At 47.6% G+C, this 27,214-nt stretch overlaps 3 protein-coding genes across 10 annotated transcripts in view; all 3 read right to left on the minus strand.

The window, feature by feature from the left end:
* Positions 1-7,473, minus strand: part of LOC105281995 (tropomodulin) — a 46,564-nt gene extending 39,091 nt beyond the window's left edge. For 2 of the 7 annotated variants that reach the window (XR_894409.3, XM_011343662.3), the window contains exon 1: positions 7,082-7,472. Coding sequence is in view for 5 of the 7 variants with exons in the window: in XM_011343662.3 (XP_011341964.1) it covers positions 7,082-7,282 (201 nt within the window). In the remaining 2 variants the exon portion in view is untranslated. Of the gene's footprint in view, positions 1-7,081 lie in introns of all 7 variants that reach the window. The other 5 variants (XR_894412.3, XM_011343652.3, XM_011343620.3 and 2 more) reach the window with 4 other exon arrangements.
* A 618-nt stretch (positions 7,474-8,091) lies between these two features.
* LOC105282034 (methylthioribose-1-phosphate isomerase) lies at positions 8,092-10,959 on the minus strand. Its single transcript, XM_011343702.3, has 5 exons — positions 10,565-10,959; positions 9,562-9,800; positions 9,244-9,452; positions 8,950-9,158; positions 8,092-8,762 (listed from the first exon to the last, which is right to left on the minus strand). The coding sequence occupies exons 1-5, from the start codon at positions 10,700-10,702 to the stop codon at positions 8,448-8,450; spliced, it is 1,110 nt and encodes a 369-aa protein (XP_011342004.1). The 5' UTR covers positions 10,703-10,959; the 3' UTR covers positions 8,092-8,447.
* Positions 10,960-13,142: 2,183 nt separating this feature from the next.
* LOC105282109 (protein tramtrack, beta isoform) overlaps positions 13,143-27,214 on the minus strand; it is a 75,214-nt gene continuing 61,142 nt past the window's right edge. Inside the window, exon 5 of one of the 2 annotated variants that reach the window (XM_011343873.3) lies at positions 13,143-20,552. In XM_011343873.3, the coding sequence (XP_011342175.1) occupies positions 20,299-20,552 (254 nt within the window). In that variant the 3' untranslated portion in view covers positions 13,143-20,298. Of the gene's footprint in view, positions 20,553-21,564; positions 25,447-27,214 lie in introns of those variants that run through there. The other variant, XM_011343883.3, reaches the window with a different exon arrangement.

The raw sequence follows: 27,214 nt of genomic DNA on the forward strand, positions 1-27,214 counted from the left end.
CGGTGTGGTCTGCGCCTTCGCTAATTGAAAAGCCGACAGCGTCGACCAGAAAGCAAGACGGAAGCTGATACACGCGTGTTATACCACATCCGCTGTTGCTGGCGAAATTACTTTCGCCGTTTTTATTTTGGTCTCTCATTTCGCCCGATCTCGATCTTGTCGATCAGCGCAGGCGGACAATTGCGGATCGACAGACTCACACCGAGCGCGCATTCATCTCGATGTCTCGTCGTCAGAAAATATTCAACGCAACAGTCCCCCTGAGAATGCCAAAACTGTCAACTGTCAGATGTCCGCTCGAGAAATCGGAAGGGACAGGTTGCCGTCGAAAAGCGATACGCTAATATAATCATCGATGAGCTAAGAGCGTTATTCGTGGGACAGATGTTCTGTGCTCGCGTTTTCGAAGCTTTTGATTCTCCTCGAATCGTCAGACTTTATTCAGGAAACTAAGCTTTAAAGATTAAACATATCGGAAGATGTACGTAGTAATTATTGGTCCAACAGATTGATTAGGTATTAAAGTCAAATATTAAGTATTTCACTGCTCGGTAGCTTTCACGTAAACAATATTTGTCTAATTAATGAAGCTGAACTTTCGTGTACAAATGACGTAATAAAATACGAGGGGACATTGTGCTTTAATGAACGCAAAGTATCCATGTGCGCCGACGCCAGCGAACGGACGAGTTAACTTGATTCTTGGCGTTAGTGTTACGGCATGTCACGTTATATCATGGCTTTGCAACTCTGCGTATGATGTTCGCACACGTATCCGTTTAGCGCGCAGCGCGTTGTAACAAGCTCTGCCAAGTAGCGCGCTCCATTCAGAATTATTTCTGCTTTGTGCGACAAGCGAGTTTAACGGATTTATCCTTTCCACGAACAATCTTACAGAAAGCGCCACGAAAAAAAACTCGAATATCACCCAACCGAAACAACAACGACGTTAACAAACGAGATAGTATTGCAACGGAGGACAGAGCTTTTCTGATCGCTTGGAAAGCTCGCTGACGCAGCAGCAAAATTGAGTTGCCAACAAAAGACGACTCAATTTTCTGCGTAAAAATAAGAGAAAATCCAGGTAGCAATGGGAATCCGAGAGAAAGCTCGAATGTCGACGCGCGATCGTTGGCGATCACCTCGAGTATTCCTCTCGCAAGAGTGTCGGGCGCAATTTAAAAATATTTAGGCCGTAAAGCGTAAATCCGATTTATGTAACAGCACCCGCGCCACACGTGTGCGCGTCCGCTCGCGGCCGCAACTCTGACGTCGATCGCGCCAAATGCGCCGCGGCCCTACGTCACATCGGCCGGGTTTTATTTATAAGCCACGACGAGATTGCACAGATCGCCTGATGTCCGCGTCGCTTCGACCTGTTGCACCCGGAAACCGAATTACGCGCGATTACGCGGAGTGCGTCGTCACCAGAAGAACGTCGTCGTACCTTTGCGCGGGCTTTTAAGCGCGCAACGTCAAGAACCCGCGGATCGGCCCAAACGACGACGATGGCGACGTCGGCGACGGCCCGACGCGTCGACCGCGTGAAATATTTTCGGAAGCACTCAGTCGCGGCCAGTTGCGGGAACGCGAGGCAACGCAAGGGGGTGTCAGCTGCATCGTATATCAAGCGAACTCGATAAATAGATTCTGGCGGCGTCGCGGAAACGTTTGTCCACGCGGTGACTGGGCAATCTGTAATCCGCTCCGGTAATCCGCTTCGGTAATCCGCTCGATCTAACGCCGACACATGAATCTAATCTTCCTGCACGATGCATTGATAATCCTGATAACAGCGCCGGGGTCGTTGCCAGGAACGCGGATGGCTCGCGCTTCTTTCCGTCGCGACGAGATTCACGAGGAGGATTCATAGCGCGGATGCTTCGAATTTTATCGGCGCCGTTAATTGCGAACCGTAATGTCGCCACCTACGACCTCGTAGGCGCAAGGTCGGGCGAGCCAAGGCGAGGAGGAATTTTTGTCAGGTCGCGTGCCAGAAGTGCCCCGAGTTGCACCGCGCTCTCCTTTCTTATCTCCATCGTCGGATAATTCTAAACTGTACAGTTATTTAATTAATATAAATTGTAAACATTCTTTTTCCTCTCCAGTATAATTTGTTCCGATACTAATCATCAATAATTATAATAATCGATCATGAAAATCGCGGTGGAAATGTAGAAAAGATTCATCAAGCGTCGTCTTCCAGATCCAAAAGCTTCTCCGGATTGTTATTGAAATTTCATTTTCTTGATTTGCGTTCAACGGTAGTAAACGCACATATCGCGTTTATTCTCCGCGACAACGTGTGTTGCAGCGTGACGAAGCGCATTTTTCATTGTCGCTCGTCGTGATTCTGGTACACGGCCCCATCGTGATCCCGCGCTACACAACCGAGCGCGAGTGCATTCAGCGTCGCGGCGATGAAACACCGATATCCGCCGCCCGTGAAACGCCCCGTTTTCCATTTACACCTGCAGCGTCTGGTTCATCTTGTATCGGGGGTGCGATGCCGGGAATGTTCGACAATAGCGGTCGGCTACGTAGGCGAAGTCGCTCCCGCGTCCTCGGTGGCGGAAAACAACTGTGTGTAACTGTGAGCGCGGGTTCGCCGATGAATGGAATTCAACAGGTATCCCGTGGCGGTAATCTCGAACTCGAGCGAGGCGATGTCACAATGGGATGCCGACCGTTTTATTATCAGCGGGCCAAGCAGTGCCTCGGGCCTGATAAGGGCAAACATATCATGCCGCGCGAAACGCGCGGTCCTGGGACACCAGTAAATCGCATAAATTGCCGGGTCCGAGTTACAATAAGTCGCGAACAACTTGTTCCTCGCGCTGGACTTGCCGCTCCAGCAGCTCCCGCGACATTTCGCGTGCGGTTGACCCTTTCCGGCCCAGCGACTTCAATCGGCGTCAGATATATCAAGGTTCCCTCTTGTATATGAGCGGACGCGTGAAGCATGGGACACATTATTGGTGTTGTGCAGCGAGAAAAGATCGATCCTGTTACTCCAGCTGTGGTAATTGTCGTTTATTACGCCGCGCGACGCGAGGAAAGGAAAAAGCTCAGTCATTTTCGAGTTACAAGCTCGCCTATTAGTTCCGCGTCAGATCTGCGTTTCCGCCGAGGAAACGACGACGTGTCACACCCTGGCGGAGGTATTCTCAGCGAGGCGCTGATATTCTTATTCTTTTACCTTGCCTCCCCCTCGTGAAATATGGTAGACAGAAAGCTCATTCAGATCGGAGCGGAGCTGCAACTCGAAAATAATTCAGCAGCTGCCAGTACTGGTATCGGTCGGCCGGCCGGAGTAACTTAGAATTACGATGATTAATTGGACGTCAGAAGCATAGCGAGTAATTTACGGGACAAATTCGTAGACTACGAAAACACGTCGGCGAGTTTATACGCAGCCGTTTTCTCTTCCTTGAGCCGCGCTCCGACTTTTCTCCCTTCCATTTCTTCCACGATCGCGTGTTCTCCTCGTCTTTCTCGATTTTCACGATGTCTCCTCCCTAGCTACGAATAGAACAGCGCGGAACGTGAATTCGAGTATCTCTGTCTATCTATTTAATCTGACACGGGATGAAAAAAGTCTCGGCCGTGACTTTAATGAACGATTCTTTTAAATATATATTCTTCTTCAATGCTTTCCCTCTTATTCTTCCTGGACGATCAAAAACTTCAAACATTCGAGCAACTTAAATAATCCATGCAAAGCCTGATGACAAGTAAAATGATTCCGTATAAATTTGTGTCCTTGTATCAGTCCAGTGAAAGCACTACACGCAAATTTACGTTCACATTAATGTGTGCAGCATTCTGGAATACTTAATCCCCGACTTTTACGTAAAACCTGAGCGCGTAAACTAGTCGCCGCGCGACAAAAATCGCTTCAACTGTTAATTGCAGTGACAAACGTCCCCGAGGTTCGGCGCCGTGCTTAAATTGATTTCCGTTCCGTTTACGACCCCGAATGATTTGCTGACGTTTCTCTGCGTTATGCGCGACAGCTGCTACGGAGAAACTCGCCCAACTCCCTTTGCTTATTGGTTCACTTTTCGCTTGCTTTCAACGCGCCGGTTAAAACGTCTCTCGTTTCTCCGTGTCGCCGTGCCGCGCCGAGGGAACGCTCGCCGGTCTTTTGTCGTTGGACATTTGCGTCAAATAATCATACACGACGACGTTCATTAAATTTGAGATTGGAGAACCTCGCGCGCAGACACTCTCGGCCGCGTTTTCACGTCGGTAGAACCGGATTTACATGTTATATCAATGTTTGTTTGTCCACTCGAGTATTCGTATGCTCGCACGACGTCGGTCCGGAAGTTTTTCACATAAATCGATGAACCGCATCGATCTCCTCGTATTTATAAAGCGGGACGAGCCTCGGCGCCAGCATCCGCGACTTAAAAGTAGCGCATCGATTCAGATTCGACCACTTGTTCGATAAATCGTTCTGCAGGCTGCGCAGGATAGAGCGATCGCGAGCAGTTACATTGACGTACTTTTAAAATAGCACCGAGGTCGGGAACGAGACCTCACAGCGCGCGTCCGCCTCGCGGACGATCATCGGTGAATCGGCGGATCATTCGCGGCAAATTGCCGTTGTATCGCCTTGGCCGCGTAAACGGGCTCTGGAAATCTGCGTAGGAACCAAGGCTCCTCGCATCCTCAATGTCCGCCAAGGCAAGACACTCAACATCAGGACGAAAGAAAAGTTATGAGTGTAACAAATCGCGGAAAGTGCGCCATGCATGAGACATATTTCTCGCATTAGCGATGATTATTCCCGAGCTGTCGCCTATGAGTAACGTATCGCCGCTATAACGCGATCTTTTTACGCGCGTGAATGATAACGCACGCCTCGCGTCTCGTTCGCAGGTGCCAATTATCTTGAGACTTTGATATTGTAAATCACGCGGACGCGGGCCCGCAGTTGGCAGAAAACCGCGGTAGTAATACGGAATTAGCCGGCCGGGATTAAATTTCTCCGCTCGTGTTGCAACAGGGTGTTCGGAAAGCGAGTATCTTCATCAAGCGCGACGGAAGAAACAGATCGCCGCTTTCACGAGAGCAGATCGCCGGTGAAATGTATACCGTCACGTGCCGTCCCGGCACAAAGTGGACGGCGATTTAGTCGCTCCGCTTTAAACGAAGCGCCGTTTCTCGTTTAAATGTGGAATCGCGTGGCGTCGCGGTTCCGCTACACCGCCATTAATTGCGTTACATGGGGGAAAACGATCGAGTTTACGACGCGATCGTGCGACCGTTCGAGTCGTCCCTACGGAATCTCTTTTTCCACCACGCTCCCATCCCACGGCAACCTCTTTCACTTAAAAACCGCTCCGCGGCTAATTCGTGCGATTATCATTCACAGGTGTTTTCTCCCTTTGTTCACTTGGGAAGAGACCTTCCGGTCTGCCCGATACCATCGCGCTCTCGCAATTTGCCTAATTTAAAATGCTTAACAATGCTGCCTCGATTAATTCGGCAGGTCGATGTTGACGTGACACTCGAGTCTAAGCCAAGAATTTTGCAGCTCTCATCGCTCTCACGAGGACAGCTCTCGGTCGCATCTGCATATTTCAATGCTCTCCGAATCTATTTTCCTCAGCCTCAACTGTCAACAGTAATCGGGACATGACAAATCTCTCTCTCTCTCTCTCTCTCTCTTTGCAAGTTGGTTCTTTCTTGGTGTGACAAACTGCAAAATTTACACTGTAAAATATTCTCGCACTAGCGATAGTTACATATCTACAAGCTGTTTTCTTAAATTGTATATCTGTCTGTGCACACGAAGTCTTGTTTTACTGACTTTGATGCGAGGCGATTATCTATTTTCAGAGACTTTAGTGCTAACACGATCTTATTGGCATCCATCTCAGGAATTTATGCGGCTTTTGATCGAGAGCTTTCGCAGGATCGATACTGAGATTCTCGATTGAAGAATTTCTGACTGGCGAATATCCTCAGCGCGAATCCGACAGAAAAGGAGTTACGAAATCACGCGCGATACGTAACGCGACAGGAAGACGCAAATCAACACGCGAATGATTGTTCATCGGAAGTCCCGATCGCGAACGGGCGGTCGCAAGCTCGTTTGCCGGATTTACGTGCCGCTTCTGCGTTCGAAGAGAGTTCGTTGCCAGTTCTAAAATCGTCGTACTTACTGACAATGACGCGCGATCGCGGAGCGGATTGTTCCACGACGGAAAACGATCGCGACGACGGATCCTCTCTGTTGACGCTTCGACGAGCGGGGTTCGCCGAACGGCAGATCGCGGCGAGGTTTGCCGGGCGCTTTTCGCACGGTTGAATAAAATAAAGAGGTACACCGATGATTCACGCTATGGTGGGCGCAGAACGATAAATAAACGATAGTCGACTCGGGGCTCTGTTTGGGAAATCGGTATTACGTTCGCGGTAAACTTTTGCGCGATGAATTTTGCGTCGCGTCTGAAGCTGCATCGTGCAACTCGCGCGCTTCGCCGGGCATATGAATAATAAACAGCGACGGGATAGTTTATTAACTCATGACCTCTCGTTCAGTACCTACGATGTAACGATACGCTGCTTGAATCGTGAATAAATTGCGAGCGCAAATCGATATCGTAAAGCGAGAAAAAATATTTTCATACACACACACACACGCGCGCGCGCGCGCGCACGAACGCATTCTTTCTATTTATAAAATGATTTTTCGCCGTGTTCTCTCTTAAATATGAAGAATCTTACCGGATGCTAAGAGCTTTCGATAATAATTTTCAAAGCTCCGACATTTTAATATGAATATTTCATCGAGTATTTTATAGATCGGATCTTCCTTACGGAGAAATGTTGTAATCAGAGAATTGTTCTATTAATTTTCACAAATTAATTATTACCATCCGAAGCGGTAATTTCGCTTCCGGGCACGCTGAGCTCATCGCTCCCGCACGGCGCTCCCAAAATCCCCCATGCACGATCGTTCGACACGTAGCGGCGACGTAAAACGCCCACGCTACGGCGCCGACGGCGGAATCTAGGCGATTACGGTAATCGCGCGCGTCGTGTATACACGACGTTAACAACTCACCTCTTGGATCTTGTAGCTGGTGCGAATAGTCTTCCGTCTGGTGGTGGTGATCTCGTACGTCTCCTCGACGGTGGGCACCTCATCGTCGTCGTTAACGTTACCGTTGTTGTTACTAACGTTGACGATGCCATCGTTCTCACCGTCGGTCTTTAGCATCGAGTCCGTTTCGTCCATTCTGACGTCCTCCGTGTCCACTTCCATCTCGAGAGAAACGTGGACCTCCTGGCTGTCCCGGGCGTCGGCTTCCGAAGTGCGAGAACTCGCTGCGCGCAGCCTGAAAAAGCGGCGTCGAAACACCAGCACGAAACCGCGGATATGCCTACTGCGCGCGGGGCACGAGCCGTCCGATTTCGACGCGGCGGCGAAAAACCTTTTTACAGCGCGACGGAACTATTCCGGGCGTCCAAGTTCCGCGCGAAGCGACGAGGCTGGCAGCACTAAAGCACCGCGCCGCGGAAACTCGCATCGGACGGGATCCCGCGCGCGCCTTTCCACGGCGAAAATAGAATCTCGCAGTTTCCTCTCCCGCAGGAACTCGCGCGGCTCGAGTGAAACGCACTCGAACCGCGATATCGACGTATCGACGGATCATAGAGATCCCTCGGACAGATTCAGAGCGTATGAATCAAACGGAGCATTGAATATAAATGTAGCGGATATACAAGTTGAGGAGATTGTAAAACAGATTAATCGACCGCATCTACACCTTCGTAGATGGATAATTGTAATGGATAGTTCCGAGGAACTGGACAGAAGTTTAAACGTTGTTTTCCAAGAATACAAAGATGCAGAGTTATCAAAAAGTAAAAACGCAGTACTTGATTTAAAAATAAAGAAATTGCAATTTGTTGTGCTTTTAGTGCATACAATGATCTATATTGGAAGAAGTGTTTAAATTTCGGATGTCACGATGTCACTTTGCGGCACCTCATCAAATTGTAATAGGCTTTTCATTATACACCGCACATGCATATGGAGCATCATGCTTTACGAGCTCGTATCCACGAAGGTGCATAGTAAAATCTGTTTATTCAGTAGTAATACAAATCTCTGAAAATCATTGCAACGATACACGGTATGGCACAATCGTCAACAGGGTATTACAGGGTAGTCGTGTAAAAAAAGTATTCATACGTATGTTACAACTTCAGCAAACAATGGAACATTACGATCTTCACAGCCCGTGAAATATAAATCTTTCGATTTTAGCCTCTCATTGGTCGGTTTCAATCTACTCTGTTTTCACTATTTTTCCTGAGATTAAGTATTCTCTCTAGAGCGGCACTTTGTGCACTAGTAGTAGTTAAAAATAACAGTCTTGGTATTCACTAATTGGTACGTACGCACACGCGTGTTCGAAATATTTTCATAAATAAGTCCACTCGTGGAGTCGCGGGCAGACGGGTTCGTGCTCCTCTATCGCGACCTTCAGATCCTCCGGCTTGAAAACACCAATGTCCGTGATAATGCCGGTGATCAGGCTCGCTGGCGTTACATCGAACGCCGGATTCCAGCAGTCGATATCCTTCGCTGCAACTCGCCGGCCGTTTATGTGCGTCATTTCCCGCACGGGTCGCTCCTCGATGACCATGTCATCGCCGCTGGGCATCGTCAGGTCAATGGACGTCCGCGGCGCGGCCACGTAGAAGGGAATCTTGTGATACTTTGCGAGGACCGCGATCTGCAATCAATTTTGATTTAATCATTGAGATTTATTATAATTATTATTTATAATTATTAAGTTGATTATCAATTTAGATAATCGTGCATTAGATAAATAAGTCTAATCATATCTGCATGCTGCAGCACGTATGTTCACACGATTATCGTGCGTCGCTTCGTCGTTTGTAACAGTCGCGAGCCTTTACCTGGTAAGTCCCAATCTTGTTCGCGGTGTCGCCGTTGGCGGCGACTCTGTCCGCGCCCACGACCACCGCTGTGATCTGCTTCTTCCTCAACGCTGCGGCGACCATGTCGTCACAGATGAGCGTCGCCGGTATCTTGTCGTGCACCAGCTCGTAAGCGGTCAGACGAGCGCCTTGATTGTACGGCCTGGTCTCGGTGCAGTAGACGCGCTCTGGAAGCAGACGACGATTGAGCGAAGCTTGCCTCATTGTCAGCCGGAATAACAGTTTGCCGGGACGAGCGGACGAGCTACCCACCGAGCTTGCCCATCTTGTGAAGCGACCTGATGACGCCTAACGCTGTGCCGTATCCCGCGGTGGCGAGGCTCCCGGTGTTGCAGTGCGTGAGAATCCTGATGACGCTGTCCTTGGGCACGTTGTACAGGATATCATGCGCGCCCAGGTCGCCGATCGCGATGTTGTCCGCCACGTCCTTCCGCAGCATCCCATCTATGGCGTTTACGAATCTGCAAGCCAGTTTGGAGACTATAGGTCTGTTGCAAGAGGGAGGAAGAGAGAGAAGAAACGAGAAAGAGAGAGAGCGCGCAGACCCACATACGGGGGACACACGAATACCTGTCAATCATCTGTGACAGCGTGATCGTGGCGTCCTTATAAAGATTTTCCGCCAGCGTTATGAGCTCGTTGGCCGCGGTGTTCATGTTGACCGCCGTTGGCCGCGCTGATATCAGGTAATTGAGTTTACTCTCGATATCCTGGCAGAGAGCCGCCTTGTCCACGTACTCTGGATTGTGGATGATCTCCACCGCCAAGCTGAGGCAGCCGACGATGGCTATGGCCGGTGCACCCCGCACCTATGCGCGCGCGCGCGCGCGCACACACACACACACACACACATGCAATTACGCACAGTGTACAGAGATGTACATATACGTTACAGAAATTTAGTACAAAATGTATTACGAGTTTAGTACAAAATTTAGTTTAAAAATGCGAGCGGTGATATCGAAAAGTGGCCTTGCCTCAACCTGTTTACCTGGGTCATTCCTCGATAGGGAACGATATACGTGTAATTTCGTACAATTAAAGATAAACTTTCATGGTCTGGCCACACAGTCAGTTATTTCCAATAAAGTACAATCTAACAAAATTTTCGGCATGAAAAATCGTCTTGTTCGATGAGGAGGCATTTTTAGGTAACGCGTCGACTTATCTCGCCCAGTTAATAAATCAGAGATATGAAGCGGAATCAGTCGCTAGGCCGAGTCAATTGCGCCTATATAATCTACATGATAACAGCGCAGAAAAGAGATACCCGTGTAGACACGAGCTACTTTACTCGCCACGAGAAAGTCGCGGAACGGAACAAAAGAACCGAAGATAAACACGAGATTATTTTACAAAGCGATAACAATTGACCAAACTACGAGGAGAGAACAAAGGAGCGCGCAGAGTGCACGTGACCGCAATTCTCTCGCGCCTAAACGCGAATCTCATCGTTACACAAATATCCTCAACTATTAATATTATTGCACCAACATCAGCATCAACATCGAATGCTTTATTCGCTGACAACCGCGATGGCATTGACGCCGAAGACGTCACAAAAGCTGTTTACCTGCATGCTGTTGATCGCCTTCCAGCCGTCCCCCACGCCCTTGATCTCGGAGTACTGGGTGACGTCCGGCAGCAGCTTCTGGTCCAAGATCTGCAACCTACCCTCCTGCTTCTCCCATTGTATCGCCTGCAGCGTCATCGTGGCTGATCGAACGCGGCAGCGAACGACGGAGATCGACTCGTGGCCTTGGAACTCTCGCGTCTCTCCCGGCGGATCCTCACCTGCGACCGTCCGCTGTCCCGTTCCTGCGGGACGTGTTCTTATCAGCCTCGAGTCTTTATCGAGGCACGAAGGCAGCCGGCTTCGCGCGGAGGCAAACAAAACAGGCCGAAAGGAATCCCTCGCCGTCGCCGCGACGCGAATCCACACGGCTGTCCGTCCAATGAGGAGGTGCCATCTGGCGAACGAGTTGCACGACACCCCCTCTCACCTCCCGCCATCCCTGCGCCGCTATCGCCGCCGCCGCCCGCGCCGCCGTGGCCGTCAGGCGTCACCGCGTCAGCGAGAGAAGCGGCGAGTAACGTTACCTCCGGGCGCGTTGCATAATTTTTCCGATAGTGGCGGGAGACGGTCGTCAGCTCGTCGAATCGTCCGTTTCGAAGGTTCCGGAGAACGAGCCTCGAGATAACCGCGATGTAACGGAACGCTCGAGCCAGGAGCCCAGCTGATTCCTCCGCCTCCAGCCGATTCGAGCTGATTTGAGAAAAATGTGGAGTCAGTCTCTCCGCGGCGAGACGGTCCGCTTGCCCGTTGAACTGAATTCACCCTCCTCCCCGCCTCGCTCCTAGATAAGGTGCGAAATTAACTGAGGAACGCTGTTGATCGCTCGGTTCAGTCCGGTTTCGTCACGCGCTGCGATTAGGACGATTGCGTGATCACATGATGTTACGTTACGCGCACACTCCTCTTCTCGTTCCGATGCAGGGATCTCTTTACTTGATTACGCGATGGAGGATTACGGGCCTCTCTCGACTGCCACGTTAAATAATCTTTCTCTTTATGCGTCATGGACTTTTAATGTCAAATCTGGTTTATTTGATGAGCTTGTTTACCCGACGATCGTCGAGTGCGCGATCTGCGTGTCGAGAAATGTTTAAATGCTGTACACGTCGAATTTATATTGGCATTTTGGATGATCCAGTCAGCTTGGCAGCCGAGCAGCGCGACGCGTTCGGGGCTTATTTTCGCGAAATTGCAAATTCGCGCGTAACGACACGTAGAGCGACACCCGGACGGCACATGCGATGGCACGTTGATCGTTTCACTCCCGAGTCACGTGCGCCGTAAGGTCTGGCGAAGATAGCGAGCGCCTCGGCGTGTAAAGACGGTGCGTCGTCGCGCGAAGATGTGACGCACGTCTTCCGCACGTTCTCAACGACGAGATGATGAGAAGACCGGAACGAGACGAGCGTCTATTCACTCAGAATCGCCCCGACACAATTCCATTTATCGTCGCGCGACGACGGGATTTTCGAGTGCAAATGTCACGCCGCCCGTAGCCGGCCAGCCACGAAAAAGCGGCCCGCGGATACCGCAAACCGCAAATCCGCGACTCTACGCGACTCTATACTAGCGGGCGGCTCCTTTGTGAACGTAATCGTCACGAAACGTTGACGAAACCCGTCATCTCGTTTCGTAATCAAACCACGTCCGTTTCACAGTCGTTTCGCCGCGTCAATAAACGTAAACGGCCAAGTCCGATTCCGCGTGTCACGCTCCCTTTGTGCCTCGTTCCGAGAGAAGCGGCCGGAATTAAAAGGAATCGACAGGAATTTATTCCGCGATGTCGAGATTTCATGATCGCCGAAGCCGAAGGGAGTTAATCCGCGAAAACGCTTGAATTCCTTCTCCGCGGCTTCCGGAAATGGATCCTCCAACTTGCGAGGAACGCGCCTTCGTCTTAGCCTTTATTTTTTAATTCGCTCATCTCGGTTTTTTGCGAGACAGAGATACTTTCTTCGAGCGAGACTTCTCTATGCTCTTTTCGAAGAAAACGTAGGTGATTTCTGGCGATAGTCTTACCTGCAATTCGCTCGCTAATTGTTCTGATCCGCGTTATCTGCCTTGATGCATCGGTATAAATATAGGTATCTTCAAATGGCATCAGATAGCGGTGACCTATCTACCTATGTGAAATACTTGGCGAGATATTTACGCTGTTCAAAGTAAGATCGTACGTAAAATTCGCGATCGCACATCGCTCCGGCCGTCTACCTCGTTTGCGTTCGCGATAACGTAACGAGATAAACTCGTTTCGTCGAGTCTCTCCTTTAGGAATTTAATTCGCACTTGCCTCGCGCGCGAACCGAAATTCTCGGTAAGTTAACGTGGATTAACGAATTTACTTCACGTCTCAAGCCAGAATTATCGGTAAGTTAACGTGACGCGAGAACGAGACAAATGACATTAATGAGCTCATCGGATCATATCCGACGAGCACACAGAGGATGCCTCGTGCAAGTACCTCGCAGAATCCGGGGATAACCGGATATCCTTGGATCAAAAACGGGAGCTTAGGGAAATAGAGGGAAAGAGGGGGAGAGAGAGAGAGCGAGACGGGATAATGAGCACCCAGGAATTTACACAAATTCATCACTTTAATTAAATATATCTATATGTACATTATAGGTACATCATTAGTACATTTACCATATGATAACTGTACAACGGTAGCACTTTCAATACTGTTCACAAAAATACATCGCATATAAACGAGCAATAAGTTTATACGCAAGGTCGGCTCACGACTTCACTGCAAATCCAAGTGTGTACTTTTTACACACTTATGTATGTAAAATCATGTAGTCACTTTTTACGCATTTGTAAGTGTGTAAAATGTATTTTATTACACGCTTTAGTATGTATATTTATGGTTTTATGCAGTGCAGTGCGTAATGTTTACACAGAAAATCAACTTACACGCGTAAATACGTAAAAAGTACACACTTGGATTTACAGTGTTGCGACAAGACAGAGCGTCAATTAATTAATTAGTTAATTATTAACTTTCGCGCGTCGCACCCGCGATCCGCGGCGTTTCTTTTTCCTTCTTTTCTTTTTCCTTATGTACAAAAGATTCGAGCTCGTGTCGCACGTCGGGCCAAAGGAGGAACGTGCTACGAGAAAAAGATTTATTCCTTTATTATAATTTTTTTATATTATTAACTTACCTCGCTTAAAGAACATGACCGACGCTGCGCCGCTGAACGCGACGAGGCCCGACAGGCCTCATTTCATTTAAGTACCATCAAAGAGACACGAGACTGACAGATTGATATCGATATTTATACAGTTACATCAAGTGTGCAATAACTGGCATTTCGATCCTAACCGTCGTGACGAGAATACGTGTTGGCCACTAGGTTCCAAAGTTTACTAAGCTGATCAATAAAACTGCGTTACTTCCGCGTGACAGATAAAATATAATAACTACATGATTTTGAGAAATACTGACAGGTAGAATCCTAAAAAGATACTAACACGACTTGGAAGAATCTCAAATTATATATTTACCTCTAAAACAACAGCTTCACTAACATTTTTCGTTGTCGGTGATCAAAGTTGATGGAGTCACATAATAAAATATTAATCGCATAATTAAATATTAAAAAAGAGGCTTAGATCTGAAAGATCCGCCTGCACTTACTTAGCACTTACTTGGACTTGGTATACTTTGGAACCTTATCTCGGTGATCGATGAAGCTCGCGCTGCGCTCTCTCTCTCTCTCTCTCTCTCTCTCTCTCTCTCTGTTTCAAACATCTTATCACATTTTAATCCGACCTTCCTCGCATTTCGCAAGATTCGCACGCGCTTCGGTTATTCAGTTAGACGTCGACTATTTACAAGAGTATTTTCGCAAGAAACAACTTAAGGAACATTTGGTATCAAGGGCGATAATTCGGTCGAATGTCGGTGGCCAGGTGCACGGAAAGTCGCTTCTTCGGCGTATACTTACATCTAGGAACTGTAGCGTTTTACTAACGAGTGATCGTTAAGAGGGAGAACACCCGCGATCGCAAGGATAGACGAACTCGCGGAATCTCCTTGTGCAACGCAAAGGTAGACGATTCGTCAGGACGCGATCGCGTGCGATAGAGATCACCCAGTGCGTATGCTTTCCAGACCGATGACTCGAGGATCCAAAGAGAAGCTACGGATATAACGGTGAACAGTAGCTGAGGCCGGACTGCACCGACAGCGCGCGACAATTAATCCTATAGCTTAACGATTGTTACCCCTTTTCCGGCTTATAATCCTTACTTAGAACGCAGAAGAGGACGATCGAGTCGTAAATTAACACTAGTCTACGTTGGTACAACCGGTCCAGAGACTCTCGCAGGTATCCAACTTCGGAAATCGACGACTTCCTCGAGAACACTCTCGATAAGAAAGTCCTCGCGTTTCCGCGATCCACCGTTTAAAGCTTTTAAACCGTCTAAGAGTCGGATCCTGCGGTTTAGCCGCAGGACCACCGATCGGAGATCACCCTTTTGTCTGCTCCCGCTTGGATGCTCGAGTCACCGGAGATCGTTGTCTAACACACGGAATCGCACGGAACTGAGGATCGCGCGCAAACACGGAAGACAGAAAACAAGCCGCGCCGCGCCGACGTCGACTCCGCCGCGGAGAAAAGCGAGGAGGAGGCTCGCATCCAGCGAGCGTCAGCTACATATTTGACGAAGCCAATATTTGCGTCGCGACACCTCCCGCAGCGGATCGATCGGTCGAGAAATCGCGGCGGCATGAGCAAATTAAACAGCCGTCGCCCGAAGTCCCGATTTCCGCTACACCGGACCACCAACACGGAGATACGTGTACGGGGAGGAGGAAAATGTCTCGCAAAGAGTGTGTACCGATTAAAGACGGAGGCGCGCACGGCTCCCCGGGGGAGTTGAAGCGAAGATTCGACGGGGGGATCCGCTCCGAAACTTAAGAAGGAAGAGACGGAAGAGCGAACGAGCGGAGACGCAACCTGGAAGACCGTGCGAACGCGTTCGCGCGAAATTTCACTGAAAGATCACTGTCGCGACACTGTCGAAGCGAGTCCGCGTCGAACACAGCAACGTTTAAAGCCCCGCCGGGGAGGAATGTCCGCCTGAAAAATGCGGGTCGCCAGAAGAATCCTGGAAATACAACTACGTACTCGGTACGCACCTTTTGGGACGTGTACGCCCCGTACATCCATATATGGCTACCTATGTATATGCATTATGTAATATATGTGTAATGCGCGCGTACGCCTACATGTATGTATGTACCTAGCTCCATGTTGGTCGTATGGAGAATCCCGACGGGATCGACCTGCGTGTGACGTATCTGCGCGATCTGATCGAGGAAACGTCACAATTCCATTTGGACGTATCATCGAGATGACACCACTCCAGTCTCGCGCGGCCGCGGTCCTCCCCCTATTTACAATGAGTGCGGGGAGCGTGTGTGCGTCCATCCCCCGTTGCATCCGCACCCTCGCCGTCAGCGCGGACGTCTCGAAAACAGCTCAGACCCCGATAATTGCGCCGGACGCGAAACTTTTTAAATCATCGCGCGAACCCATCGTCGAGCCCGCGATTGAAACAGTGTACGTCGCGAGGAATCCCTCTGCTCGGCTCTCCTCGTTATCGGCGACGTGCAGCCGCTCGCCATTCTGCCCGGCCGGAGAGCCGCGCGATTTAACCCGTTAAAGAACCGATTCAACTTTCAGTCAACAGCCGCACGGAATTAATGCGATGACGGCGACGACGAGTGACGACGACGACGCTCGAGACTGTCCCAGAGGCTTAATCATCCCCCTACAAACGAAGACCGCGCGAAGATCGGACGTTCGTCTTTATCACAACCGTGGGCTCTGTATTCTGCCCCTCTTTTCCCCACCCCCCCGGAAACTCGAGGATGCACCTTCGAGAGATAAAACTAAAAAGATGATATAAAAAGTACGATAAAAAAAATGTTCAAGAATTCTCACTGCTAGGACTACGATTGCTAAAGGTGCGCTTGAGACGTGTAACACGCGGATTCTCGTACGACTAGCTACAGTAATTTCGCCGAACGAACCCCGGGGTTCGCCGGCGCGCTCACCCTCCCTTATGTACTGCGCCAAGAATACTATTAATAATAGAAATAAACTCGTGACGTCACGCGACTGCATCGCTGCAAGGGGGAAAAAAAAGGAAAGAGCCGATACGTAAAACCAATCGCTCTCGTGCGCCCGTTTCCGGTATTTACATATTTAATACTACAACAAATGCGTCCGAGACTGGAGCGTCTTGTCGCGGCGACGTACATCCTTCGCGATCGGAATCGCCGACGCTGCGCGATCCACATCCCTCGACTCGCATCCGCAATTATTAATTATACGCAACACGCAAATTAACATGAACGGACTGGCTGACAGGGCTGCTATCTAATCCTAACAAAATCGACTCGCAATCAAGTTACACATTAAAATCTCGCAATCAAGTAATAATACCGCATAAAATACATTTCAAAAACCTATTTATGTAGAAAGTTAAAACTTGTGAATCTTTTCACATTAATCTCACAATATAATTTAAATCGCCGTTGCGTAATCTTGAACGATACGCTACTTCGTTTAATATTAATCCAAGGAAAATACTGCGCTTTCGTTCGCCAAGAGACATCGGGCCAGTCCGTCCCTGTGAATTATTATCTTATACAGTATACCACCCCTATATATATCACATAACTCCCGTTGTGACTTGGCTTGCTACGAGTAAACCTTAGGAACCACACGGTCAAAAACTCTCATCTCGTCGTGAGGTTTGCTTAGGTACTTTACGAGCCTCGACAGCGATTACAACCGTTTATTACATGAAGAGTATTGGTCCAAAGAGAAATGTTCGGGTATATCTGAAGTGATCCGGCGTCTCTCGAGAGACGCCTATGTTTCGTTGCGAGTGGTGAACCAAGACGGAGTTCCTCTCTCAAACAGTGCAACATTACCCCCAAAAGAATCGCGTGACTCGTAGCGCATGCTACCTTTTATATTAATTTATCTTCTACGCGGATAGAAACGTTCCGTTCACCGTATAAGTACCAGCATCACATAATCTGAAATATTCACAGCGTTTCGAAGCGTCCAGCAATAGCAAGATGGTTTAAAAACTACAGAATTTCGATGATCCGAAGCTCTGAGGATGCAAATGTTCGTAGATGAAAGGCGCGAGTCACCCGTTCGCTTAAAACTTGCTCGTTTTTGGGCGTCGCGCTGCAAGGTCTGAGGAGCCCCGGATCCGTTCTGTTCTTCGTCGGAGCACCGAAATCTGATAACGCTGTTATCAAGCCGCCTCTCGTGGAAGCTCGAGGCGCCCGACGTGTCATCTCGAGGTCGACAAGATCGCTCTTATCGCAATGTACCAACGCGTAATACGCGTGAGCGCTGTCCGATTAATTACTGTCGTAATCGCGCAACCGATAAAATACGAAGTCAAGCAACTCGATACTTACTGCTCTCCGGAAACTGATGGCCCGATGATGCCGGCGGGTCCACGTCAGTGCTCCGCATCCGCGTTAACGGAGCGCTCGAATTTTCCGCCAGGACATCACGGCGAACATTCGTGTCTTCTGTGCGTGTGCGTTGTGTGTACGTGTGTGGTTACCAACCACCGCCGTAATATATACAGGACATATCTCCGCGTACACACGTAATACTATTACAGAACGTCTGTCGCGTGCATTTTACCGCCATCCTCGGTCCACGACAATTCGGAAACGCGTCAAATTTCATGCTCACGCACGACGAATTACTGTCCGAATGATTGACCGAGTGCTCGGTCTTTCCAAAGTTCTTACATTCTCGGATATTTCGTAAATCTTGATTTATTTTGTGGCTTTAATGTATCGTATACCAGATATTTGTCATGATGGAAATCCCGATAAAACGATAAAAGAAGAACCAAATTTTAGTCGTGCAAATTAATGCAGTGTCTAATAAATTAAAAAAAAACACGTGCGTTATATATCCATCCTCTCGACGATTCGATAAAGGAAAAATTGATTCACTCTCGTATACCGAGGATTGGCAGTGTAATCTATATGTATGTATGTGTGTATTTGTGTGTATGTGTGTGTATATATTTTTCTCTTACTTTCTCTCACTCTCGTTCACTCACACGTAGACCGCTTGCGCTGTAACGCGAATTAATCGTGAGAAATGATCGTTAATGATCGCGCGTAACGAAACAATATTAAGATTAATAGGATCCTCTTTGTAACAATGATAATGGTCGCTATCACGATAATTCGTAGTACCCTTTGAAATTTGTTTGTTTTTCGGTGTTCGAAAATCACAGCACGCGTTTCAGCCTTCCATTGAATATTAATTAGACCGTTTACCTAGAAAGCGTGGGCATTCGCGTGTCACCTCGCATTCTCTTGTGCATTTCCTTCGCTCCTTTGCCTCTTTTCGCCATCCGAATCATCGACAAACGTAGAGGCGATTCGATCGAAATCAATTAACGAAATAGAACTGATGCACCGATCAATAGCGATATGACGTACGTGCAATATGTTGCGTAACATCCTCGTGGAAGCGGATAGCCAGAAATTGTGACAATGCCATTATATATTAACTCACTGATGGACACGTGGACTATCAGAGAAAACAATACCACTCAAGTCCACAATTCCATCATGAGACGTTTGATTCGTTAAGAAACAATGATTCACGCGGTTTTCTTTACATATTCGAATATGCGACAATTTTAAAGGGATCTTACAAAAATATAAACAAAATAATTTTTCAAATTTCCGTTTCCGTTTAAACTAAAATATATATAAAAGGAACTCTGCTCGACACAATTTCTCGCGATTCGCCCCGACGAGAGAGAGAACCGAACAAGACACAGCTCACACCGTCTTCGCGAAAACTGTTCGAAGCACTACTATCGATCGATTGTCCTCGCAAAATTCTGACTTCGTGCCAGCCATACCGCCTGACCCAGCGCGTGAGCACGTCGTCGATAGATCCCTTGCCCTATTTTATTTCCCCGCCCCGTCGCGTCGCCCTTTCGCCGCTTCACGAGATGTGACGGAAGTTTCGAGGGCGCGGTGATCGATAACCGTCCTTCCCTGACGCCCTCTCACTCCCTTGCTATCTCATCCTAAGAGCGGCACGACGACTTGTTCGAAGATGCGACAAACGGATTAACCGGCAAATAATTATCGCTAATGAGGCCAGTGATCGTACGGATTTGCCCCGCGAATCGATAACATCGCGTCGATCGCTGGTCCAGCTTCCTTCGGGGCTCGGGAGAACGCTCTCCACGACAGTTGCCCCTGCTGGAAAAACAATACTTGATCGCAGAAACCCCTGGACTCCCAGATACCAAAGACACACATTGTCGATCGAACGATAGGTTTTAAAGTTGTAAATCCTGTTGGATTCTAAGAATCTTGTGGGAATTTCTCTGGATTTTCACGTTTTCGGCTTCCAAGATTCTCGACACAGATCCTCGTTCACAGATTCCAGTATCCGCGAATCTTCTCGGGGTCCTTGATCTAGCCTTGATAGGACCATCAGCGAACTGACCTGCCGCCCGCTTCACCGTGCACTCTCCCTCGTGGACGCGTCACCACTTGGGGCCCCAATACCCCGGCGACTCGATGGTCAGGGTAACCCGAAGCCGAAGAAAGGCGCGACCGGGCGTTCATGGAGCAGACGCGGAAGTGGCGGAAGTGGCGGCGGCCGTTTCCTCCGCGGGGCAATCACCGTCCTCTACAAGGACCCCTTCCCGGCGAACAGCATCTCCCTATGCTTGGTGCGTATGTGCGAGCGCAGAGTGTCGATCCTGCTGTAGGTGGCTGGGCAATAGGGGCACAGCGAGCGCTGCGCGGTGTGTATGTGGAAATGGTGCCAACGATTGGTCACCTGCTTCCCGCAGGCACGGCATCTCCACAGAGCCGGGCTGTTAAGCGACACGGCGAACATCTCGTGATAAGAGAGGCCGACCGGCACGCTCGGCATCGAACCTGCAAAATCCAACAGCACATCTACATGCCCTTGGTGCACAAATGGATGCACCCTTGGTGCGCCATTAATGTATTAGTCGTGAACAGTTCTTTCTTTCGAGATTCGAGGATTCGGGGATTCGGAAATTCTGCGAGCTAGAATCCCGTGTTCTTTGGCCTTCAGCCTGGACTCCGAACTCACCGGATCTCTAAATTCTAGGACCCAGAGACTTGGGGAATCCAGAATCTCCGAATACCCCGTTATGGTTTCCGAGCAACTCGAATCGTAGGATCCTCCTGACCATTCGATTTCGGAATCCTGAGAGAGCTCTCTGAGCTGATCTTGGATCCTGAAATTTTCGGTCCGTAGAATCACAAAATCTTCAGATTCTTCGGTGAGTGGTTGTATAAGTTTCGTTTGGTGCAGTGTTCGAGTGTCAGTGTCCTTGTTCAGTCTAATAAATTTATGAATCATGTATGACTGATGACGTCCTCTTGAATAAGTAATTTCAAATTAACGATGCTCGATACGAAACACACAAACGACAGAGAATTAGTGTAAAGAATAATGAGAAAACACGAATACTCATGGTGCTTGCAGCAGTAAAATCAAGACAATTTTAGAAATTAAAAAACAATTCTATTCTAAAAAAGGCGTGTTAACATCGTGAAGTTCTTTTTTATCGAATATTGAGGCCTCTTTTCCGCGACGCTGATTGGTTCTCTCGCTTGGCTCGAACTTCGTATTGCGAATGTCAGAATGTCATAGTGGCTGTCAGTGCGGTTATATTAATTTATTATTTCTTAGGAACGTGAAAACGGCAGCTGTCAATTCTGTCAAATTTGTATTGATGAAACATGATGAAATAAATAACACCTTTAACGCCTTTTTTAGAATAGGATTTGTGTTATTTATTATATAATAAATAATAGATGAATATTATTATTTGAAAACATTATTAATATTGAAAAATAAAATAGCGCGCGCATAGCACGCGCCTGTGGTGCTAGTATATATAAATTTTGTTTTCAATTTTTGGGAGTCGGAATTAAAATATACAAATCTAATTATACAGGTCCACAATTTTCAAGTACTCCGGGACTAAATAGTATTGCTTGCACTAACTTTTCAAGAAATTTTTGAACTCGCGAGAAACGGAAGAGACGTCACAAGGCAGACAGTGAGTCGAAGCAAATCGAGTGTCCGATCATGTGTGAACGCATCCGCACGCACGATCACCATTCAACCTCCTCTCTCACAATTTCCACAAGCACAGATATTCCACAAGCGTCCCAAAATATGTATACTCACGTTCTTGATGCAGCCATGGAAACATGAAGAACACGTCGAGGAATAAAAATAGTCTTGCGCCTTTACGTCCTGAGACTCCCGAGTATTTCAGGAGTATTCCTCGTATTCTAGAATGTGTGCATTCTGGCGAATTATACCTTAACATTCGCGAAACCGCCAACTCATCGAATTTTCCGGGGAACTTTTCGGTTCTCAGACACTTTCGCGATCCTTTGATACGCTCAGGTCTCTGCGACATCGCGGTAACGCGGTGAAGGAGAAAAATACTTAACCGAACATTTGCCGGTGTTATAAAGGGATTATCTGGAACGGAAGTTCGTCGATCTTGGGAATAATTCGCGCTTGGGAAACGTGGAAAGTTCACACACTTGTGTCAGGTTCTCATCGTCGACGTGCAGAGGAAATAAATTTATATATTTTACGTACATCGCATATGTTGAACGATTAAAAAATCATGACTCAATACGCCGCGTATCGATTATCGAAACAGATTAGCGAGCAGCGAATGAAGCATCCGATAATCCAGCCTGCGGATAAAATCTATGTAGTAATCGGCTTCAGAACAGGACTGACAAGAATGTACGAGTGTGTGCCTTGTCACTAACAATTTTGTGATTTTATTTACGACGCCAACTTCTTTATTTACGTACAATATGTATATATATATATATATATATTACATTGCATTTAATGAGTAGTCTCATAAAGCATCTGCATTCCTCAAAGAACCTTTGTCAATCCTCCTTAACTCTAATTGGCCATTAGTCGTACAGCCTAAGCCGTAAATAAGCACGCATCAAAGCTGATTTGAATCATGTCCCCGTCGATACGCGAGTGATTACTTGTACATTGTATTATTTGTATCGTTAAAAGATAGGAGATCGATAGTCTCGATGATATCGATGGTTCGACTAATTTTTAACACATTCTGCGCCAAGCGCAATTTAACTGACCTTCTTTTCACATCAAAGAATTATTAAAATTGATCATAATATGTTCATATAATTATTTTCATAATTTTAATGAAAAAAATTAAGTTATTTACAAATTTTGTTTATACTTTCCTATCATTATTCCTATCATTATGTTTTACAAATGCAAGTAATTGCATATTATAATGTTATTCATATCTCTTAACGCATTTACAAGTATTGAAAGTCGATGACCGTCGGTGAGTGTATTAAAGATCCTCCGCTCTTTAAACGTCAAATAACCCCGCGGGAAAATGATGCATATCCTCAGTTGCGTGGAAAAAATCTTGGAATGAAAGATAATTCGCTGCAAGAATGAACCCTTATAGTCGAATTCAGCTAACGACGATCGAAGAGAATCAAGTACAAAAGTGAAATTAGACTAGTCTTCTTTGAAAAAACTTGATACACGCGCGGCAGGCGTTATCGCACCTGTCGGCGTTCACTTACATACTATGTAACACGAATAATGCACGCTTCTTCGAAATGTCTTTGGCATCTTAACGGAAGAACATGTACTCATTCGGCTGCATCGTCGATACACAATTCTACGGAATAACGAAGCTACGGATCTATAGATCTGCGCGTATGTTTACACGTTGACGTGTCCCTAGCTGGATTCGCGTGCATGTGCATAAAATCGTGAATTTTACAAAATCTCCCCTATTGATCTACGAATGTACAATGTGACTTATGAAGAAGGTACAGGTATAACGAGTGCGTTTGGCGAATCAGGCGAAGCTTCTGAACGTGGGCAAGCGTGTTATTCTCGGCCAGAATTTAAACGATATCTAAATATCATGGCACTGAGTGTTTGTTTCATGTAATTGTTTATGATCGCTCTTAATGTTTTGCGGTTTCATGCAATGGACCGCGAGCTGGTCGGAATAAAAATAACAAAAGATGAATAAGACCAAAAGATAACTTTGCATAATCAAAGTGTGATGTAAACACTGCAGCAATTCAAATAAGTATTTGTACTACTAATGATCGTTTTAATAACAAAATATCCCTATCTATATTTTATTAATATAATCGATTATAATGATATACAATGTATTTAGTGAAATGCCTTGCAGGCATACTTAAATCACGAAAGATTAATCGAGGAAATATTAAGCGCGTAATTTTCAACAAAACACATTGCCATTTCCACCAAATGCCAATAATTACCCTTGCATATTAACTCTCTACACATTAACCTATAGAGAACTAGAGACATCCTGTTTATGTTAATTGTGAACTGTTTATGTACTTGCAACTGCGCAAATATGTTTCTATTAGCGCAGTTAAATTCATAATTAACAGTTATTAATATTAACTAGAATTATTAATTCGTTGTTAAACTGAGATTTAATTGCTTTTCTATTTCTGTTGTTCTGTTTACCGAAATAAAATCAATTAAATTCCACTTAACGCTGAATAATATGCTTATCGATACAGGCAACGGCGACTCGGTCTCCGCCTTTTATTTTTTTACTCTTCATCGTATTCACCGTCATATTTTTCAATCAAAACTTCACAATACTCGAAAGAAAGGAAGACTAAACGAAGGTTCGGGAATCGCCACTTTCTCTCATCCACACTGACTTCTCCGGCCCGTTCTTCAATCCCGCATCGAATTCCCTCGGCTGATTCGCGCTCATGCGAATGAGTCGAAAGACTCGGAATTTAAAAGCGCATGGCCGTGCAAACATGGCCAGTGCAAATTCGAGGATCCTGCCCCCCGAGATTCGGGTGCCGAGTTCGTCAGACAGCTTCCGGTGTCTTCGACGATGAAAGAAGCAGAAGGAAAGAAAAGAGAAAAACAACGAGGCGCAAAGAGACGGAGGCTAATATTTACACGCTAGAATCACACGGTCCTTACGATTACTCAGGCACGCTTGAGGAGGCCTCTAAGTGGTGCGAAATTCAACGCCGATTATCGATCGCACGACAGGAGGCAAGAGAGAGGAAGAGAGACCCAGAGATTTCTGAGCGCCGTCCTGCCTTGCGTCGCGTTGCGACGGAATCACTCTGGCGTCCTTCGAAACGTTCCTGATGAAGCGGTTTGCATCCTCGAACATGCATCAGCCTTGAGTATCGTTTGATCCCGAAACCCATCATGGGTCATGGATTTCTCGATTCATGGCTCAAGTGCATTGAAGCACCTTGAGGCCATTCCATCTATCAAATCTTCGAGAATTCATTAAGACTCCTTCGTCTTTCAACAGATACCACAAGATAAAGTCTTGCTTATCTAACGTCGGAGACGCCGTCTATTAGGCAAGCTCGCGATCAGCTCGCGAGCGGATACGGGACACGGCCGAAGAAGAGGAGCAGGAGGAAGAGGGCGGCGATGAGACTTCGCGCGATCCGCAACGCTAGATCCGCAGCTTGAAGTACGCGGCGCGGAATTGCGACGCGTGCAGGCGCTATTGTGGATGCGCGTGCTTCGTACGCGTGTGCGTGAGCAGGGTGTCGCTGCGCGTGTACACCGCCGGACAGAGCGGACACGCGTACTTCCCAGGGAAATGCACGTAATAGTGATTGCGCACGTTCGTCACGACCTTACCGCACAACGAGCACCGCCTCCTCTCGTCGCTGTTACTCTGTCTCTCAAATATCTGTGATATCCGCCAATTTTTCAGCTCTGCAACAACAACAGAAACCACAGTGTCAGCAAAGCACCGAATTAGCCCGACGATCGTCGCGGCGCCCCGCCGCGAAACGCCGTGCTCGACATCTCGTCGCTCAGCGTGTCATCGCTCTATTTCCGGTTCTGTTCTTCGCACATTTTTCTCTTTCTCTCTCTCTTTCTTTCTCCTTTTTTTACTTCTACCTTTTTTAGCTTCCGCAAAATTTCACCCTTGATGTGAGAGTGGACTCATGATTGCCAGATTGGTATCATCGTGCGTTACTCCTCTGATTCATCCATCTCTCTCTCTCTCTCTCTCCTGGCGTGTGCGTGTGCGTATAAGGATGCGTGACAATCATTTACGGGAGAGGAACCCGATTGCGCGTACGATCACCGGTAAACGAGGTGAGATCGAACCGCGCGCTTCGAGGATGCTGAAATAATGGAAGACGTGGGCGTTCCAGTGAACTGAATGTTCACCAGGAGGACTCAAACGAATCGAGGCACATAGAAACCAAGGCTCTCAATGCGCAAACAACACTTAAGACTGGGGATACCTGTTGTAAACATCGTGAGACGCAACAAAAGCAATTCGCATCATCAAGCATTGGCTGAACAACGACAAAGAAACGCTCGATCATCGAGGATCGATCGGCTGGAACAAGACAGATAGTCGCACGCGATTCCGTTAGCGTCACATATACCTTTCCTGTACATACCCGAACATCATCCAACGTTCTTGCGGAGGAGCTCCTTTCGTGCAGCTGCGCGAATCCTCAAGAACGTCGTGTCGTGTCTAAACCATACGGTTTCTCGCGCAGAAAAAGGAGAGCGAGGAAGATGACGACGGCGCCGCCTTCATCGAAGATCATATTCTCGGCATATGTATCGCGAAACGCTGACGCTACGAGACGTAACGTCTCGTACATCGACTCGTATCGACGTACGCCGACGTAAAATTGGAGTCCTGATAAGATCGCGCGCGCGCACACACGTGACTCGGAAATGTAAGCGCGACTGCCGCCCCGATATCGTGCCGGTTTCTCCCGATTCCCAATCTATAGTCCGACCTGGTCTACCTTCGGCGAGAAATCGAATCCATCCATGAGGCACGCTCGAGAGAGCGAAAGATCCACGCGGCGTAACGAATGAAGAATCCACGGATTCTCCGCGGAGAACCCGAGGATTCAATCAGCCATGTAATCCGGAAGTGCCAAAAATCAGACAGAGTGCCAGAAACTCCGGAGAACTCCTAGAGTCCCGAGATGGTTCCGAGGCTCGCAAAAAGCTATTTTGATCAGTGTACCGTGGGATTCGCGGTTTAAGCTGCGTCGTTGTATATAGCGTATACACTCGGGAGTACATCGCAGTCCCCCGAAATTCCACCCGAGCTCTAAGCTCCGCATTCCTTTATCCACTAGACGATCGCGGTTATACATATAAAACATCGCGCATGATACGAAATGGAAAACTATTATTATTGCTGTCATACGATATAAAGTGATCGAGTTATCGGTCGACGAGAATACTCGCCGCGAAAGAGCGAACGAACGTATGACAACGTCGCCGCGTTATTTTACGGTAATATGCATTATCGCATGCGCCGATCGTCAAAATAACTCAGCATGACTTGACCATTTGGATATCGTCGGCGAGATTTCCCTCGACGTTTAAATTAAACCTGATTCCTGAGACACTTCGTTACTTGCGATTAAATGGCTGTCACGACCGAGATGACGGATGCACCGGAAATAATCGAATAATCCCGTGCATCGCGCGAGGA

This window comes from Ooceraea biroi, chromosome 6 (assembly GCF_003672135.1).
Source record: "Ooceraea biroi isolate clonal line C1 chromosome 6, Obir_v5.4, whole genome shotgun sequence".
Taxonomy (NCBI): Eukaryota; Metazoa; Arthropoda; class Insecta; order Hymenoptera; family Formicidae; genus Ooceraea; species Ooceraea biroi.

Coding starts and splice junctions, on each gene's coding strand:
- LOC105282034 (XM_011343702.3), bottom strand. CDS start 10,702: ATGACGCTGCAGGCGATACAATGGGAGAAGCAGGAGGGTAGGTTGCAG. Junction 9,159..9,243: donor TCACAAGATGGGCAAGCTCG/GTGGGTAGCTCG, acceptor GTCTGCTTCCAG/AGCGCGTCTACTGCACCGAG. Junction 8,763..8,949: donor ACAAGATTGGGACTTACCAG/GTAAAGGCTCGC, acceptor AATTGATTGCAG/ATCGCGGTCCTCGCAAAGTA.